The sequence below is a fragment of the Marmota marmota genome, unplaced genomic scaffold (genome assembly GCF_001458135.2).
Source record: "Marmota marmota marmota unplaced genomic scaffold, marMar, whole genome shotgun sequence".
In the NCBI taxonomy this organism is placed as follows: domain Eukaryota; kingdom Metazoa; phylum Chordata; class Mammalia; order Rodentia; family Sciuridae; genus Marmota; species Marmota marmota.
The window spans coordinates 28,687,726-28,701,745 of NW_026000026.1; the positions used below are offsets into that span (position 1 = coordinate 28,687,726).

The following is a 14,020-nucleotide window of genomic DNA, read 5'->3' on the forward strand; positions in this document are numbered from 1 at the left end:
AGATGTGTCCGGTTCTAGGGTGGATATGCCCAGGACTTCCAGGGCAAGAACAGGAGGTGGCGACAGTGGGGGCTGGGATATCCAGTTTCTTCTCCCATGCCCATTCCCAGAGACCTAGACCGACGCTGGGGTGCATTTACAAACGTTTAGATCTCTGTAAAACCGGCTTGACTCGCGCTGTGGTGACGGGCATAGTGGTGGGCAGGTTGCTCCAGCGTTTACCGGGATGGAAAGAACACGTATGCCCTGGGGGTGTGCATAGCTCTGGGACCTCATCTTCTTTGTTATCAGTGGGGACCTGTCTGTCCCAAGTGCACACCTTCCTTGTGGCACAGGCTGGAGGTGCCACACGGATCCTTGCTCCTACAAGGCTTCAGAACCCACTGACAGGGTGAAGTCACAAAGTTTTCCAAGCAGCACAGTGTCTCCACGAGCACACCAGGTCACCCATCTGGTCATGGCATAGATGTAGGGCTCCATACAGCGCCCCATGTTCTCTGGGCTATAGGGGATGCACTGTGAGGATGGGTACAGGTGATCCATAGGTGGTGGATAAGTGGTGCCCCACCACCCTAGGTCGGGTGGGTGGGAGGTACACATACTGGCATTCAGGGCTCGGCAGCACCAATGATACCCATGGGGTTGTAGAACCTTGGGTAAGGGGAATGTGAAGAGTGGTCAAGGGTGGGAGAGGAATGAATTAAGTAACTCTGGTTTTCAGTGATTGAACACTACCTCTCAGGAACAGCCCTTAGCATCTTCACCTTCAGCTGTCAGATGGGTCTCCCTGGGGTGCAGCACGCAGAGACCTTCTCCTTCAACTCTGAGGCCATCTCTGGGGTTTACCCTTTGTCGTGTGCCTACCCCATACCTATTCCAGAATGTCCTCCTGCCCCATGACTCCACCCTAATACCTATGCCCTGCCAAAGAGGCTCTGAGCCATGCACAGCACACACAGGCCCTTCCTCCCATGTCTGGCCTTGCAACCCACTGCCCAGCTGGTGGGCCTCCCTTGGGTTCACGATTCACTGCTCACCCAACTATAGCTCCCCAGGTGTCAATAGTGTCCTGAGTTCTTTGGGAGGAAAAGTACACCTGGTACCTCAGACCTTCAAAGGAGCCCGGCACAGAGTAGGGAGGCTGTGGGGTAGCCCACTGCTCAGTCTCAGATATTCTACAGCTTCCCATGGAGCCACCTAAGACCTGGACACAACTGAGCATGGTGATCAATTTCCTTCAGCTCTGCCATAGCTGGAATAAAAAGGATAGCCTCAACATGCGGCACAAGAGAATTGGACTAGGTACCCAGCAGAACTTCCTTACAGGATCCTTTGGTGGTCTTCTCAGGAAAGGTCACAATGGCCCTCTGTGTGTGGGGTCAGCCACCTGTGTCTGGCAGAAGTATGTGCTGGGTGGGGAATGCATGGAATTACAGTTGGGACCCAGCCTCCTATTATCCAGCTAGTCTAGATGAGAAGCACCCCACCCATTCTCCCTGATCCATCCTCAAGCCCAGTTACTGGAGAAGCACCCCTCATTTTTCTATATCCCCCATTTGGACAGGGTCAATGTCTAAGAGCTTCTTCTGACCCTCTCACCTTGCCCAGCAACTTGGTCTACTCTGACCCAGCCTGGTGACCCTTCCACCCAGCCATGGCGTCTTCACTCAGATCTCTCTCCCCTTACTGACTTCTCCCAAGGACTCCCTCTTCCCTAACCCCTCCAGTCCTTGAGCACAGCCCAAGTCTGGCAGCCCCAATGGGCCATAAAAGTACCTGACTCCTCTTCAATCTCAAGCATTGCCCTTTGGCCACCCTTTGGGCAGTTCTGGTTGTAGCATGGGGAAGGCCAAGGAAGCAGGTAGGCTTATTCTTGGTGGGGCCCTGGTCACAGCACTGTTGGACTTTCTGTGTGCTGCTGCCTTGGTAGGATGCCTGTCTATGTGCACAGGTGTTCCCTGGGAGGAGACTGGTGTCTACCTGGGTCCTCCTTAAAAAATAAAAGAAGGATGGTAAAACCCCCTGTCCCTGAAATTCCCCTTTCCATTCCCAAGAACCTAGCCAAGGCAGTGCAACACTGAGAGCAGTCCCAAAGCTGAATATCCATCTATGCATTATGTTGAAGAACACTGTCCCTCTTCTTATATCTCCCAGTATGCACACCTTAGAAACTATAGCAAATTCATGGTATCTGCAGAAACTGCTTTCTCAGACATTTGCTAAGCTGCTTGGGATGCTGGCCATATAACTGGGCAAAGTAAGCTAATGACGTCACTGCTTCTGACCTAACGGGTAAACCCCCCATGCTGGTTGTAATTGGTGTGGAATCCAGCACTGTGCTCTTCCAGGCCACCACACTGGGCAATGCACTATGAAAGACAGAGGTGCTGTGAGCACTACCTATCCCAAGCGACCTTTCCTGAAAGCAGTTGGAAAGCAGTTTCCAATGCATCACAGTCCATCTCAGGTGTGTTCCTCTCAGAAAAGTATCCACTGCCCCAGTACAACTGGCTGGGATGCTACCAACCCCTTTCTCCACAGCCACCATGTCCCAAGCCATTTGCAGTGTTTTAGGCATCTGGGTACATATATGGATCTGTCTGTGCCAAACATGGTAAAGGAAGGGCTCAAGTCACCAGAGTGTTATTGACCACAGTGTAGCAGAAACTTCTGTAATTGTGACCCAGGATTCAGGGAGAGGGACAGATTGTGTGTCACCTGGAGACCATCTCTGAGCATTCTGGTGTGCTGAGACTACTGAGAGTCAAAGGACCACCTGACACAGCCCCTAGGACAGGGGTGGAGGTTGTAAGGGCTGCTGTGTTAGGAATACGGTCAGGCTCCAGCCCAGAGTGGTGATGCAGGGTACAGCAAGGGTTGTGGGGTCCCATCCATTTAGCCCTGAGCAGGACAAGAGACCAGGAAAGGCCAGTTCAAAAACTCGGAAAAGAAATCCTTTTCTGCAGCCTCATGGGCAAGGTATCCACTGTCGTGGAGTCAGAGTAAGTGACAGAAGCACAGGGAATTGTCCCCATGGGGGCAGGGTTGTGGCCAACTTCAGGGGAAAGTTGAGGATGCTATCACCACACCCATGCCGCTATGAGTTCAGGGACTCAGGCCCTGAGACTCGGAACCTTAGGGAACAGTTGTGACATGTCCCCTATTACAGTTCTCAGGGTTGAGGAGCTATTCTAAAGAGCAAGATCTCCAGAACCAGTAAAGCTCAAAGGTGCAGAGACAGTCCATGAGAACTGACAACCATTTACCCTAACAGTTACCAGCTCTGGGACCCTAGTCAAGTACTGTGACAGAGCCTTCAGTGGACGGAAAAAGTATCTTCACTGTGTTGACTGGACCCATTTCAAATACAGCATCTCACATGTCACATGGATCATGAGACAATCCACATTCCTGCCACACTTCTCTTATAATTACCCTTCCCAAAAGACTTTTCCAGACTCTCTGCAACCTTACATTTGCTATGCCTCAAATCCTGATGTTGATTCATACATCTTTTAAAAAGGGAAGGCTTAGCTCTTTTACCCCTCTCTATCAATGTACCCTCCATTCACTGTCTCCTTCATACAACAATGAAGGATGACTCTTCTATCTCAGAACAGCTTTTTGTATTCCCACGAGTTAGTGATTGCCTTTGTTTTTCATCTGTGGCCGTCTGCCATGCTAATCCCAAATCAACATATTCTTCAACTCCATTTATTGAGGTTTCTGCCCACTCCAACCCACTGAAACTTTTCTTAGCAAGGTCATGCACTTGCTGCCAGATTTGGTAGACAAGACTAGGTCCTCACTGTCTATAATCCCTATGCAGCATTCAACACAGTTACTCTGATCCATTTCTAAAACACATTTTGTTTGGCTCCAGTGAAACTATCCTTACTTGATTTTTCTTCCCTAACACTGGGTACTTCTTCCCAATGTCATTTTCTGCTTCCTCCTTCTAAATGTTAGAACAACCCAGAATTTATTTCTTCATCCCTTCCCTTCTCTTATTTGAGGTGATTTTATACACTTTCTATAGCTAATGATTCCCAAATTCTTATCTCCATCCTGGGCCTCTCTCCCAACTGTCAGACTTATAGTACCCAATGATACCTCCCTGTGGGTGTCCAATGGGACTCTGAGACTTAACCTAGTCAACTGGATTCTGGATTCTCTGCTGCCCCCTGCATTTCCCAAGCTTCCCCAACTCTGCCATCAACCACCATCCCACCAGTTGCTCCTCCCACACCTGACCCTCACCCTACTCACCCTGCTCCTTCTCTTCCCTCACCCTTGTCAGTCCTACCTCTCACATGCATCACAACTCTATCTGCTTCTTGCCAGTCCTGCTTTGGATCCTACCATTTCCTTGTCCCAGAAGGCTCTGTTCCCCTTGTCTCTGCCCAGGATCCTCTTAACTGGCTTATATGGGCCCTAGGGAGAGGAACCAGTTCTAAGATTATGCCTGCAGGGATCATTTCTAGAGTTCATTCCTGGAGAAGTTTCTCTGATCTTGAAGTGTTCTGGAAACCACGAAGAAGAGCCCAGAGTTTCCTACCGAGGGTGAAAGCAGCTCTTGGTGTTGCTTTACTACAACTGTCTTTTTGCCATTGGTGATTATTCTTCTATCCCCTTCTTCAGGAGGGTGATAAGGGGGAAATGCAGCCTGAGAGCTTAAGAAAGAAAGAAGGAAAGAAAGAAAGAAAGAAAGAAAGAAAGAAAGAAAGAAAGAAAGAAAGAAAGGAAAGAAAGGAAAGAAAGAGCACGTCCTGACTCTCTTATAGAGTATCCCTCACTCCCACCACTATGATTATCTAACTCGAGTCTCTGTTAATAGATCACATGGCACCTACTGCAATTTGCAGTTCAATGTGTGTGTGTGTGTGTGTGTGTGTGTGTGTCCTTTTCTAATGACAGCCCTAAGGAAGACGTGTCTCCATCTCCCATGTTCCGTACTGTGGCCTCTCCTGCTAGAGGGTCTGTCACATGGGGGGTTTTCAGTGCATAATGGCAAGAAGGAAGGGAGGCAGGGAAGCCCTGGCCATCACTCTAGACTCATCAGGAGTTGCTGTGTGACCTAGAGCAAGTCACACTTATTTCTATGGTTACTAGTTGGATGTGCAAACCCTCTTCCTAGCTTACTGACATCTTAAGGGAATCATATAATGTTGCTATAAAAGTTTTAGGTTTTCTAGGATGTTCTCCTAACTAAACGTTGCAGATCTCCAGATTAAACCCCAAGGATCTTAACTTTCTTTAAAGGACTCCCCTATCCTTAGACCAGGTTATCTGAGAACAGGTATCAGTTCACTCATTTCAGCAGACCACCTGCCTCTCCCCACCCATCCTGTATCTTTCTCTCCTCTCATGTGCACCATCTAGTGGCCCTGCCAGTGTCCCAGGGACAGGGCCGCATTTTTAGATGAACTCTGCGCTAGCAGCAGCACAGCTTTCTCTCTTCCCCCGTTTTCCATTTGTCTCACCTGAGGACTCTCCACCATGAAGACATGGGAATCATTTGTAACTGTGAAGAAGTGAACAGCAGGGACCAAAATTATAGGATCCCAGAGGATGGGATGGAAACATTTGCAGAACATGCTGGTCCTAAGTCGAACAGGTACAGAACTGAGGTGGATCCACACCAAGACTAGGTGAAGAGCCAGGTGCCCTGGTGCTACCTGTCATCCAGCTCCTGGATGGCTGAGGCAGGAGGACTGCAACTTCCAGGCCAGCCTTGGCAACTTAGCAAGACACAGACTCAAAGAAAAAGAAAAGTTCTGAAGATTCAGTTCAATGGCAAAACTTTTGCCCAGCAACTGGGGGCCCCTGGAATGGAGATCCCCAGCACTGCAAAAAGTCCCACTGCTCCTGCCCCCATGAACATGGCATCTCTACTCACCATTTCCCTGGGCTCTGAGGTCATGGTCAGGAAGAGTCAACAATGACCACCATTAGAAATGTGCAAACAGGCCCCTCCTTCATTCTCTAATTACAAAAGTTTTTTTTTTCTTCTTCTTTTTGAGGGGTTGTGCTGGGGATTGAGCCCAGAACTCTGCATATGCTCAGCACCTGAGCCATACCCCACCTCCTATAACACAATGTGTCTTTGCACCAAAATCTACTATAGTTTACTTTTGTTTCCCATTGCTGGGTTTCCACACTACAGCAGCATACCTGAGATAACTAGCTTATGGAGAATTCAAGTTGATTTTGACAATGCTTTCAGAGGTTTCATCAGTTGGCCTTGTTGCTTCTGGGTCCACAGCAAGGCAGCGTATACTGAGGGGTCACAATGTGAAGCAAAACTGTTCACCTTGCAGCTGGGAAGCAGAGAGAGCAAGGACAGGCCAGGGTCCCACTGACCCCTTCAAGGACATGGTCCCAACGAAGTCCTCCCACTAGGCACCACCTCTTCAATTTTGAAGCACATCCTAAAAACATCTTTCTGAGGATCAAGGCTTTATCACAGGGGGCTTGTTGACCTTGAGTGTCCACACTGTAGCACAGCCCTCTGGAACATGTTCACGGTTCCCACCTCCCCTTCTCTACCTGAATATAAGCCCCATGAAGGCAGGAGGCCCTCCCCACCTACCCTAGGCCCACTTCCTAGAGCATGAGCCCAGAGACTCCTGCATGCCAGGCAAGCACTGCAGCACTGAGCTGCACCCCCAGACTGAGGATGGGATTTCTGTCTGCTTTGGACACTGGTGTTTCTGAGCATCTGTAATGGGGCGTATCAGCAGATGGGGAGAGGAATTAGGTCAGTCACACTGGGACATTATACTATGATAATTATCTGCACATATTGGCTTGGATGAGGTCAATGTGGTCACAGGGTGTTTAGGAGGCCTCCCTGGGGCCATGGCTGGGCTCAAGCTCTTGGCCTTCTAGGCCAAGAAGGCCAATGACCCGCATGTGCAACCCAGGTCAGCCTGACCGGCTCCTCAGGGCTGGAGCTCACACTAATGACTCAGGGTCAGCAACTCCAGGACAGAAGGCTCTGGTACTGCTTGACTGTCTCAGCCTCTCCACGTCCTTGAGGAGGGTGACATGAGGGTGACATGAGGACAGAAAAGCCCAGGGCTATCCCATACTCATCAGCAAGGGTGGAGGGGGCAGGCCGCTCAGAGACCACTCAAGACACAGCTCTTATTTCTTCCTCATTATCATATATGGGTGCCCCAGGGAGCAGCCTGAGAGGGACTTTAGACACAGGGTGTCTGCTGCAGTGGGCCTGGGGAGGGATGGGGAGAGGCATAGGCAGAGGGGCCACTGTCTTGCAGACTTCATCTGACCCCACAGGGAGCTCTGGAGCTGAAATGCTCCTTCAGAACAGAGGTGTCTTGCATTTAGGCCCAAATGAACCAGCCACTGGATGTGGTCACCAGGAAGGGTGTGACCCTGGATCAGGTTGCTTTGTGCCCTTAGGCCACTTGCTGACCACATTCCCAGCTGCTGATTGGCAAGCACTATGGGAAAAGGAGTCTAGGGAGTGACTCTCCTTTCCTGTTCTCTGAATTGAACAGCACCCCTTCCATAGAGCCCATCTAGATATAAATTTCTTTCATTTTGAGAAATTTGCCTCCAGTTCTTTTTTTTTTTTTTTTGCATAAACTAGCTGGAGTATTTGGGGGTCTGTGCCCCAGCTGGTATCATCTTTCCCTCCCCGAGAGACTGAGACTGAGGCTGGGGTGCGATTACGAAGGTTTATTTCCTTGCAAAGGGGAGGGCAAAGAAGCTGGGGTGGCAGGTGAAGGCAGCTCAGACCCCGATGGGCCTTCTGGGCTGGGCTGGCTCCATCCCCAGGTAGCTGCAGCAGGTGGACTCTTCTAGCTGCAGAGCATTGCTCCTGTCGCTAGCTGCCAAGCCTCATCAAAGTCCTGGTGGCACGCGGAATCGATGGAGCACTTATCTGTGGGAAGGTCCATAAGAGTGTGGGCGTCCTGGGGTGGACAAAGCTCCCAGACCTCCACCTCTGTGCCCCCGGTGGGCGCCCGCCCCGCCCACCCTCCGCAGTAGCGCACCTCTGTTGCAGCGTGGGCCTGGGGAAGTGCGCGGGCTCTGCCGCCGGGGCGGGGCGGGCAGCTCGTGCAGTCGACGCAGCGCAGCGATCACCCGGCGCAGGAGAGGCAGCTGGCCTGCCCCTGCCTGTCGATTGTTCCGGAGCAGCTCGGCGGTGGCGGGGGCGGCGTCGTTATCTTGTCCTGCTAGCGACGCCAGAGCCGCGGCGGCGTTGTTGGCTATGGCCGCCAGAGCGTTCTCCGCGGCGTTTCCTGATTCTGTGAGTCCCTCTGTGAGTCCCTCTGTGAGAGACAGTCCGGGCACGCTGTCTGCTGCTGCGGCCGACCCTGAGAGCCCTTCGTCGTCGTTTTCTGCTACTGCTCCTGCTCCTTCTCCTGCAGAAGCCCCAGAAAGCCTTCGGTTTTCATGCCCGTGTGCTAAGGAAAACAGAGACTCTGAGTCGCCCGAGGCGCTTTCTGTCCTACCGGAGAGTCTACTGGGATGGATGCGGGTGAGCGCCATCAGGGAGGCGGTGGGGAAAGTGTGGGCACAGACTGGGGTTTGGACTCAGGAGTGCAGCTGATACCATGGGACTGAGGTCCTTGGGCCAGGCGGATCTGGAGAGCACTCAAGGGTGGGTGCAAAATGGACTGAACACTTCTGTTTTCAGGTGATTGAAGACCAGCTCTCAGTAACAGCCACGAGCATCCTCACCTTCAGTTGTGGAATGGGTCTCCCTGGGCTATGACAGAGGGACACCTTCCTCTTCAACAATGAAGCCACCACTGTTGTACCCTCCTCTGTCATCTGCCCACCAGACCCCTATTGCACTTCCCATTACCCCATTATTCAAACCTCTTCCCTAGGCCCTGGTAGAGGGCCCCTGACCATAGGCAGAGCACACACAAGCCTTTTCTCCCACTCTGGCCTTGACCTTGCAACCCAACACCAACCGAGCCAACCTTACTTAGGTCCATGATCCAATACTCACTCTGCTAGGTCCCCCAAATGGGTTCCAGGGCCCAGAACCCTGGGGAGGACAGGCACCTGTGGGGCCTGAGACCATCAGAGGAGCCAGGCACACAATAGGGAGGCTGTAGGGGTTGCCCACATGCCCACTCTCACATATCCCACAGTCCCACGTGGAGCCCCTGTAAACCTCAGCAGAACTGAGCTGGGGATCAGACTTCCTTCAGCTCTGCCACAGCTGGCATAAAAAGGAATTGGCTGGACACACAGTAGAAGAGAATTGGGTTAGGTACCCAGCAGAGCTTCCTTGCAGGATGCTTGGGTTGTCCTCCTGCTCAGGCCAGCTTGGATCAGTAGGCCTCTGTGTTTGGGGACAGCTACCTGTGGCTGAGAGCAGTTGATGCTGGGTGGGGAAGGCCTGGAATTGCAGATGGGACAGAGCTTCCTATCCTCCAACTAGTCCAGAGGAAAGGTCCCAACAGGCCCAACACAGACCTCCCCAGTGCATTCTCTCAAATCCAGGCCAAAGCCCAGTTACTGGAGAAGCATCTCTCATTTCCCTCCAGCCCCTGTGTGCATGAGTTCAGTGTCCAGCAGTCCCTTATGCCCCTTAAAACTGGCTTCTTCCAAGCATTCTCTCTTCCTAGGCCCTGCTTAAGCACTGATCACAACAGGCAGTCCCGAGATGGTCCACAATAGTACCTGACTCTGAATTGCCCTGTGTGACACCATGCTTGCAGCCCGTGGAGTGGCATGCAGAAGTGAAGACCAGCAGGCCAATGATGTAGGCGAACAGCAGATTGCCAGTCATCCTGTTTCTCTGGGTGAGGCCAGGGAACAGTGCTCTTGGGCTGGCTCTGTGCTGGTGCCTTGGTGGGTTGTCTATTTATATTTCACAGGTTCCGCAAGAGGCAACGTGGCAACCGCCTGTGTCATACCTTAAAAAGAAAAAATACAGGAGGACAGTAGAACACCATGTCCCAGAAACACCCCTTTCCATTCCCAAGAACCTGGCCAAGTCAATGAAACAATAAAAGCAGTCCTGGACCTGAATGTCCATATATATATATATATTATCTTGAAGATCTTTCTCTCTCTCTCTCTCTCTCTCTCTCCTTTGTGGCTTAGCTCAGAAGGATGTGGTTGTACCCAAACTGCTCATGCTGCTCTAACCTTCATGTCATCATTGTATAAAGGAGACAGTGGATGAAGGGTACATGTAATGACGAAGGGTTAAAGAGTCAGTCTTCCTTTCCTACAAAATGTATGAATCAACATCAGGAGTTGAGGCATAGAAATGTGAGATTGCAGAAAGTGTGAAAAAGTCATTTTGACAAGGAAAACCACAAGAGAAGTATGGAAGGAAGGTGGGTTGTCTGGGGGTCCATGTGACATGTGAGATGCTGCATTTGAAATGGAACCAGTCAACAGTAAAGAGACTTTTCCCAATCACTCAGTGCTCTGAGTGGTGGCTACTTTGGAAAGCAGGCTCTGTGCCCAAGTGGACTTTGGGGTCTACAATGGGACCTGGGGTGGGAATGAAGGTGTTAGAATGAAGACCCTGGCAGGTGTGGCTGATGGAGACAGGGATGTCCTGGCTGGTGCCAGCAGTTGTGCTCCTGAATCAGTCTGGTTCCAAGTGTTTTCAGATAGGAACTAGGACTGAAAGTGCAGGGAGGGTAAGGTGTGGGCAATGCACATCTGCCCTTGGCCTGTCTTACAATGCACAGAGCCCGTGGACAGTGGCTTGCAACCTGGCCTGTTTCCGGACACAGGTGGATGAAAGGGTTCTTCCTCACCTGACTCAGGAAGCTGCTACATCTGGAAAATTTTCTTCAGCGTTTAGGATTGACCTGAAGAATACAATACTACTTTTCATGAACTGCACAATGGCACAGTTTCCTCAAACTTTAACATGTTCAATATTCAGTGCCCACAACAACTGTGCAGTGGCTTCTGCTCTGCCTTACTTTACTCTGGAGGAAAGTGAGGCATTGAGATCAGTGACCTGTGCAATCAGGAAACTCCAACCAATACAGGACAGGTCCTGCCCCTGGCCACTGGTCTCCAGTGTCCTTAATATGAACTTCCCATGACTTCTTTTTGAAGGCTCTTTAGTCCCTAGGAGGTCATTCCTGAAAGGCTTGTGTCAGGCCCTCAGTGTGGCAGGCTCCCTCCTTGTCTACCCCACCTCTTAATGTACTTGGTAGGGTGAATCTACCTATCCCCTGGAGTTTCCTTAAAGGGCCTCATGCCTCAAGAGGGAGCCAAGCACCTGCAAGGGCTGGGGGAACCGGGGAGTGTGCACAGCCTGAGAAGCATGGATTCCCAGCCTGGGTCCAGGACCAGAGTGGTACTCTAGTGGCCTGGGTGAGAGAGGCTGACCCTTTAGACTTGCCAGGCTGAGGTCAGGAACATGGCAGCTTTCCTGAGCTGGGTCCATTCACTGGAAACTCCTCCTCCCACCTTAGGCCAGAGCTCACATGGACCCCACTCCACCCTGGCCTGATATGTCACTTCCTAGGGTCCAGGGTAACTGCAGGGGCAGGTGGCTGTTGGGACCCATGAAGATCTCCTTGCACCTGTGAACTTACTGGCCCTAGAGTTCTTGCACCTCACAGTGTCTTCCCAGCCCATCTTTCTGACTGACAATGTTGTGATGAGGGACATGCCACAGAATTGACCCCAAGGTCTCCAGTTTAAGGGCCTGAGTCCCTGAACTGTAACATGTAGTGGCATGGGAGTGGTGGGAGCATCCTCAGATTTTCCCTAAAGTCAATCACAACCCTGTTCCCATGGGAACAGTCCCCTGTGCTTCTTCTGTCACCTTACTCTGACTCCACACAGTGGCTACCTTGCCCATGAGGCTGCAGAAAGGGATTTGTTTTCCAAAGCCTTTAAAATGGCCACACTGGATGTGTCTTTCTTTGCCACCTGTCCTGCCACAGGGTTAACTGGATGAGACCTCACAATCTTGGCTGTCCCCTGAATCACAATTCCTGGAGCATGATGCTGCTCCTAACACAGCAGTCCCTAGAACCTCTGCCCATATTCCAGGGGCAGTGTCATGGGGAATGGGCCCTGTGACCCCCAGCAACCTCAAGATAGCCAGAGTGCTCAGAGATGATCTCCAGATGACACACAGTATGTCCCTTTCCCAAATACTGAGTCATAATTTTATAAGTTTCTGTCACACTGTGGTCAGTATCACTCTGGCCACCTGAGCCCTTGCTTTAACATATCCAGCATAGACAGACCAGTGTGTCCCCAGATGCCTGAAATACTGAAGATGGTTTAGGACCTGGTGGCTGTGCAAGCCTTGGGGAAGGCATTGGTTATATCCCATCCCAGTTGGGCTGGGATAGTGGATCTTTTCTGAGACCCCAGGAACACGCCCTGAGATGGAGTGTGATGCACAGGTTGTTGGAAACTGCTTTCAGGAAAGGTTCCTTTTTGACAGGCAAGACTCAGAGCACCTCCATCTTTCATAGTGCATTGCCCAGCGAGGGCAGTGTGGAAGAGCACCATGCTGGATTCTATACCAAGTATGGCCAGCATAGCGGGCAACCATTAGGTCAGAAGCAGTAACATCATTAGCATACTATGCCAAATTGTATGGCCAGCATCCCAAGTAGCCTAGTGAATGTCCGACAAAGCAGTTTTCCAGATATCATGAGTTTGATATAGGTTATTTGGAAATTACTTTTGGAAAAGGTCCCTTAGTGACAGGCAGGGGTCATAGCACCTGTCTTTCATAGTGCATTTTGCAACCACAGGGCTGGGGTCCACACCAGGAAGGAAGAGGGGGCTCTAGGTTATGACAGTTGTCGTGACGGCATAGCTTACTTTGCCCCATAATAGGACCAGTATCACAAGCAACTTCGAGAATGTCCATGAAAGCAGTTTCTACAGAGAGCAGTAGTTTGCTAGAGTTCCTAGCTAGAGAGAGACAGAGAAAGAGAGAGAGAGAGATCTTCAAGATAAAACATATATTGACATTCAGGTCCGGGACTGCTTTTATTGTTTCATTGACTTGGCCAGGTTCTTGGAAATGGAAAGGGGTGTTTCTGGGACGTGGTGTTCTATTTTCCTAATATTTTTTAAGAGGACCACACAGATGGCCACAATGTTGCTTCATACAGAACTTGTGGAATATAAATATAAATAGCCCACCAAGGCAGAGCATACAGCCCGCCCAGGAGAACTGTTCCCTGGCCTCCCTTGGAGTACCAGGATGCCCAGCATTCTGTTGCCACCTGCTTCCTTGGTCTACTGGCCTTCACCTCTGCGTAGCACCCCACATACTGCCCAAAGTGTGCCAAAACAGCCATGAGTGAGAATGCAGAGGAGTCAGGTACCACTGTGGCCCATCTTGGGGCTGCCTGTTGTGATGAGTGCCCAAGTACTGGCAGGGCCTAGGAGGAGAGAATGCTTGGGAGAAACCAGTCTTAAGGAGCGGAAGGTGCTGCTGGACACTGACCCCATCTAACCAGGGGATGGAGAGAAGTGAAAGACACTTCACTAGTAACTGGCTTGGGTTTGGATCAGGAAGAATGCAGTAGGGAGGGTGTGTTGGCCCTGTTAGGTCCTCTCCTCTGGACTAGCTGGAGGATAGGAGGTTCTGTCCCATCTGCAATTCCAGGCCTTCCCCACCCAGCATCAACTGCTCTCAGCCACAGGTAGCTGTCCCCAAACACAGAGGCCTACTGATCCAAGCTGGCCTGAGCAGGAGGACAACCCAAGCATCCTGCAAGGAAGCTCTGCTGGGTACCTAACCCAATTCTCTTCTACTGTGTGTCCAGCCAATTCCTTTTTTTTTTTCTTTTATTTATTTATTTATTTATTTTTTTTTTTAATTTTTTTTTTTCAGGTTGTATGTTACTTTTATTTATTTATTTATTTATTTATTATTTTTTTTTTTTTTAATTTTTTATTGTGGGTTGTTCAAAACATTACAAATTTCTTGACATATCATATTCCACACTTTGATTCAAGTGGGTTATGAACTCCCACCTTCACCCCATACACAGATTGCAGAATCACATCACTT

At 50.5% G+C, this 14,020-nt stretch overlaps 1 protein-coding gene, 1 long non-coding RNA gene and 1 other non-coding gene across 4 annotated transcripts; 2 read left to right on the top strand and 1 right to left on the bottom strand.

Moving 5' to 3' along the window:
- The first annotated feature begins 4,455 nt into the window (after positions 1-4,455).
- LOC125619254 lies at positions 4,456-4,675 on the top strand. Its single transcript, XR_007350747.1, has one exon. It is a non-coding gene; the product is annotated as a small nucleolar RNA U3 (small nucleolar RNA).
- A 2,292-nt stretch (positions 4,676-6,967) lies between these two features.
- LOC107139452 lies at positions 6,968-9,799 on the bottom strand. Of its 2 annotated transcripts, none has more exons than XM_015482314.2 (3): positions 9,673-9,799; positions 8,025-8,438; positions 6,968-7,912 (listed from the first exon to the last, which is right to left on the bottom strand). In XM_015482314.2, exons 1-3 carry the CDS (start codon positions 9,779-9,781, stop codon positions 7,830-7,832), a joined length of 606 nt encoding a protein of 201 aa, XP_015337800.1. In that variant the 5' UTR covers positions 9,782-9,799; the 3' UTR covers positions 6,968-7,829. The 2 variants fall into 2 exon arrangements, with proteins under 2 accessions (XP_015337800.1, XP_048667175.1); XM_048811218.1 differs by having other exon boundaries at positions 8,025-8,396; positions 9,673-9,788.
- LOC125619037 lies at positions 9,660-10,038 on the top strand. The gene is made up of 2 exons (XR_007350504.1): positions 9,660-9,794; positions 9,870-10,038. It is a non-coding gene; the product is annotated as an uncharacterized LOC125619037 (long non-coding RNA).
- The last annotated feature ends 3,982 nt before the right edge of the window (positions 10,039-14,020 follow it).

Excerpts from the sequence above, each read along its gene's own strand:
- LOC107139452 (XM_015482314.2), bottom strand. The coding sequence starts at position 9,781 with ATGACTGGCAATCTGCTGTTCGCCTACATCATTGGCCTGCTGGTCTTC. Across the intron at positions 8,439-9,672 it reads ACAGGGCAATTCAGAGTCAG|CACACGGGCATGAAAACCGA; the intron begins GTACTATTGTGG and ends TGTTTTCCTTAG. Across the intron at positions 7,913-8,024 it reads AGGCCCACGCTGCAACAGAG|ATAAGTGCTCCATCGATTCC; the intron begins GTGCGCTACTGC and ends ACCTTCCCACAG.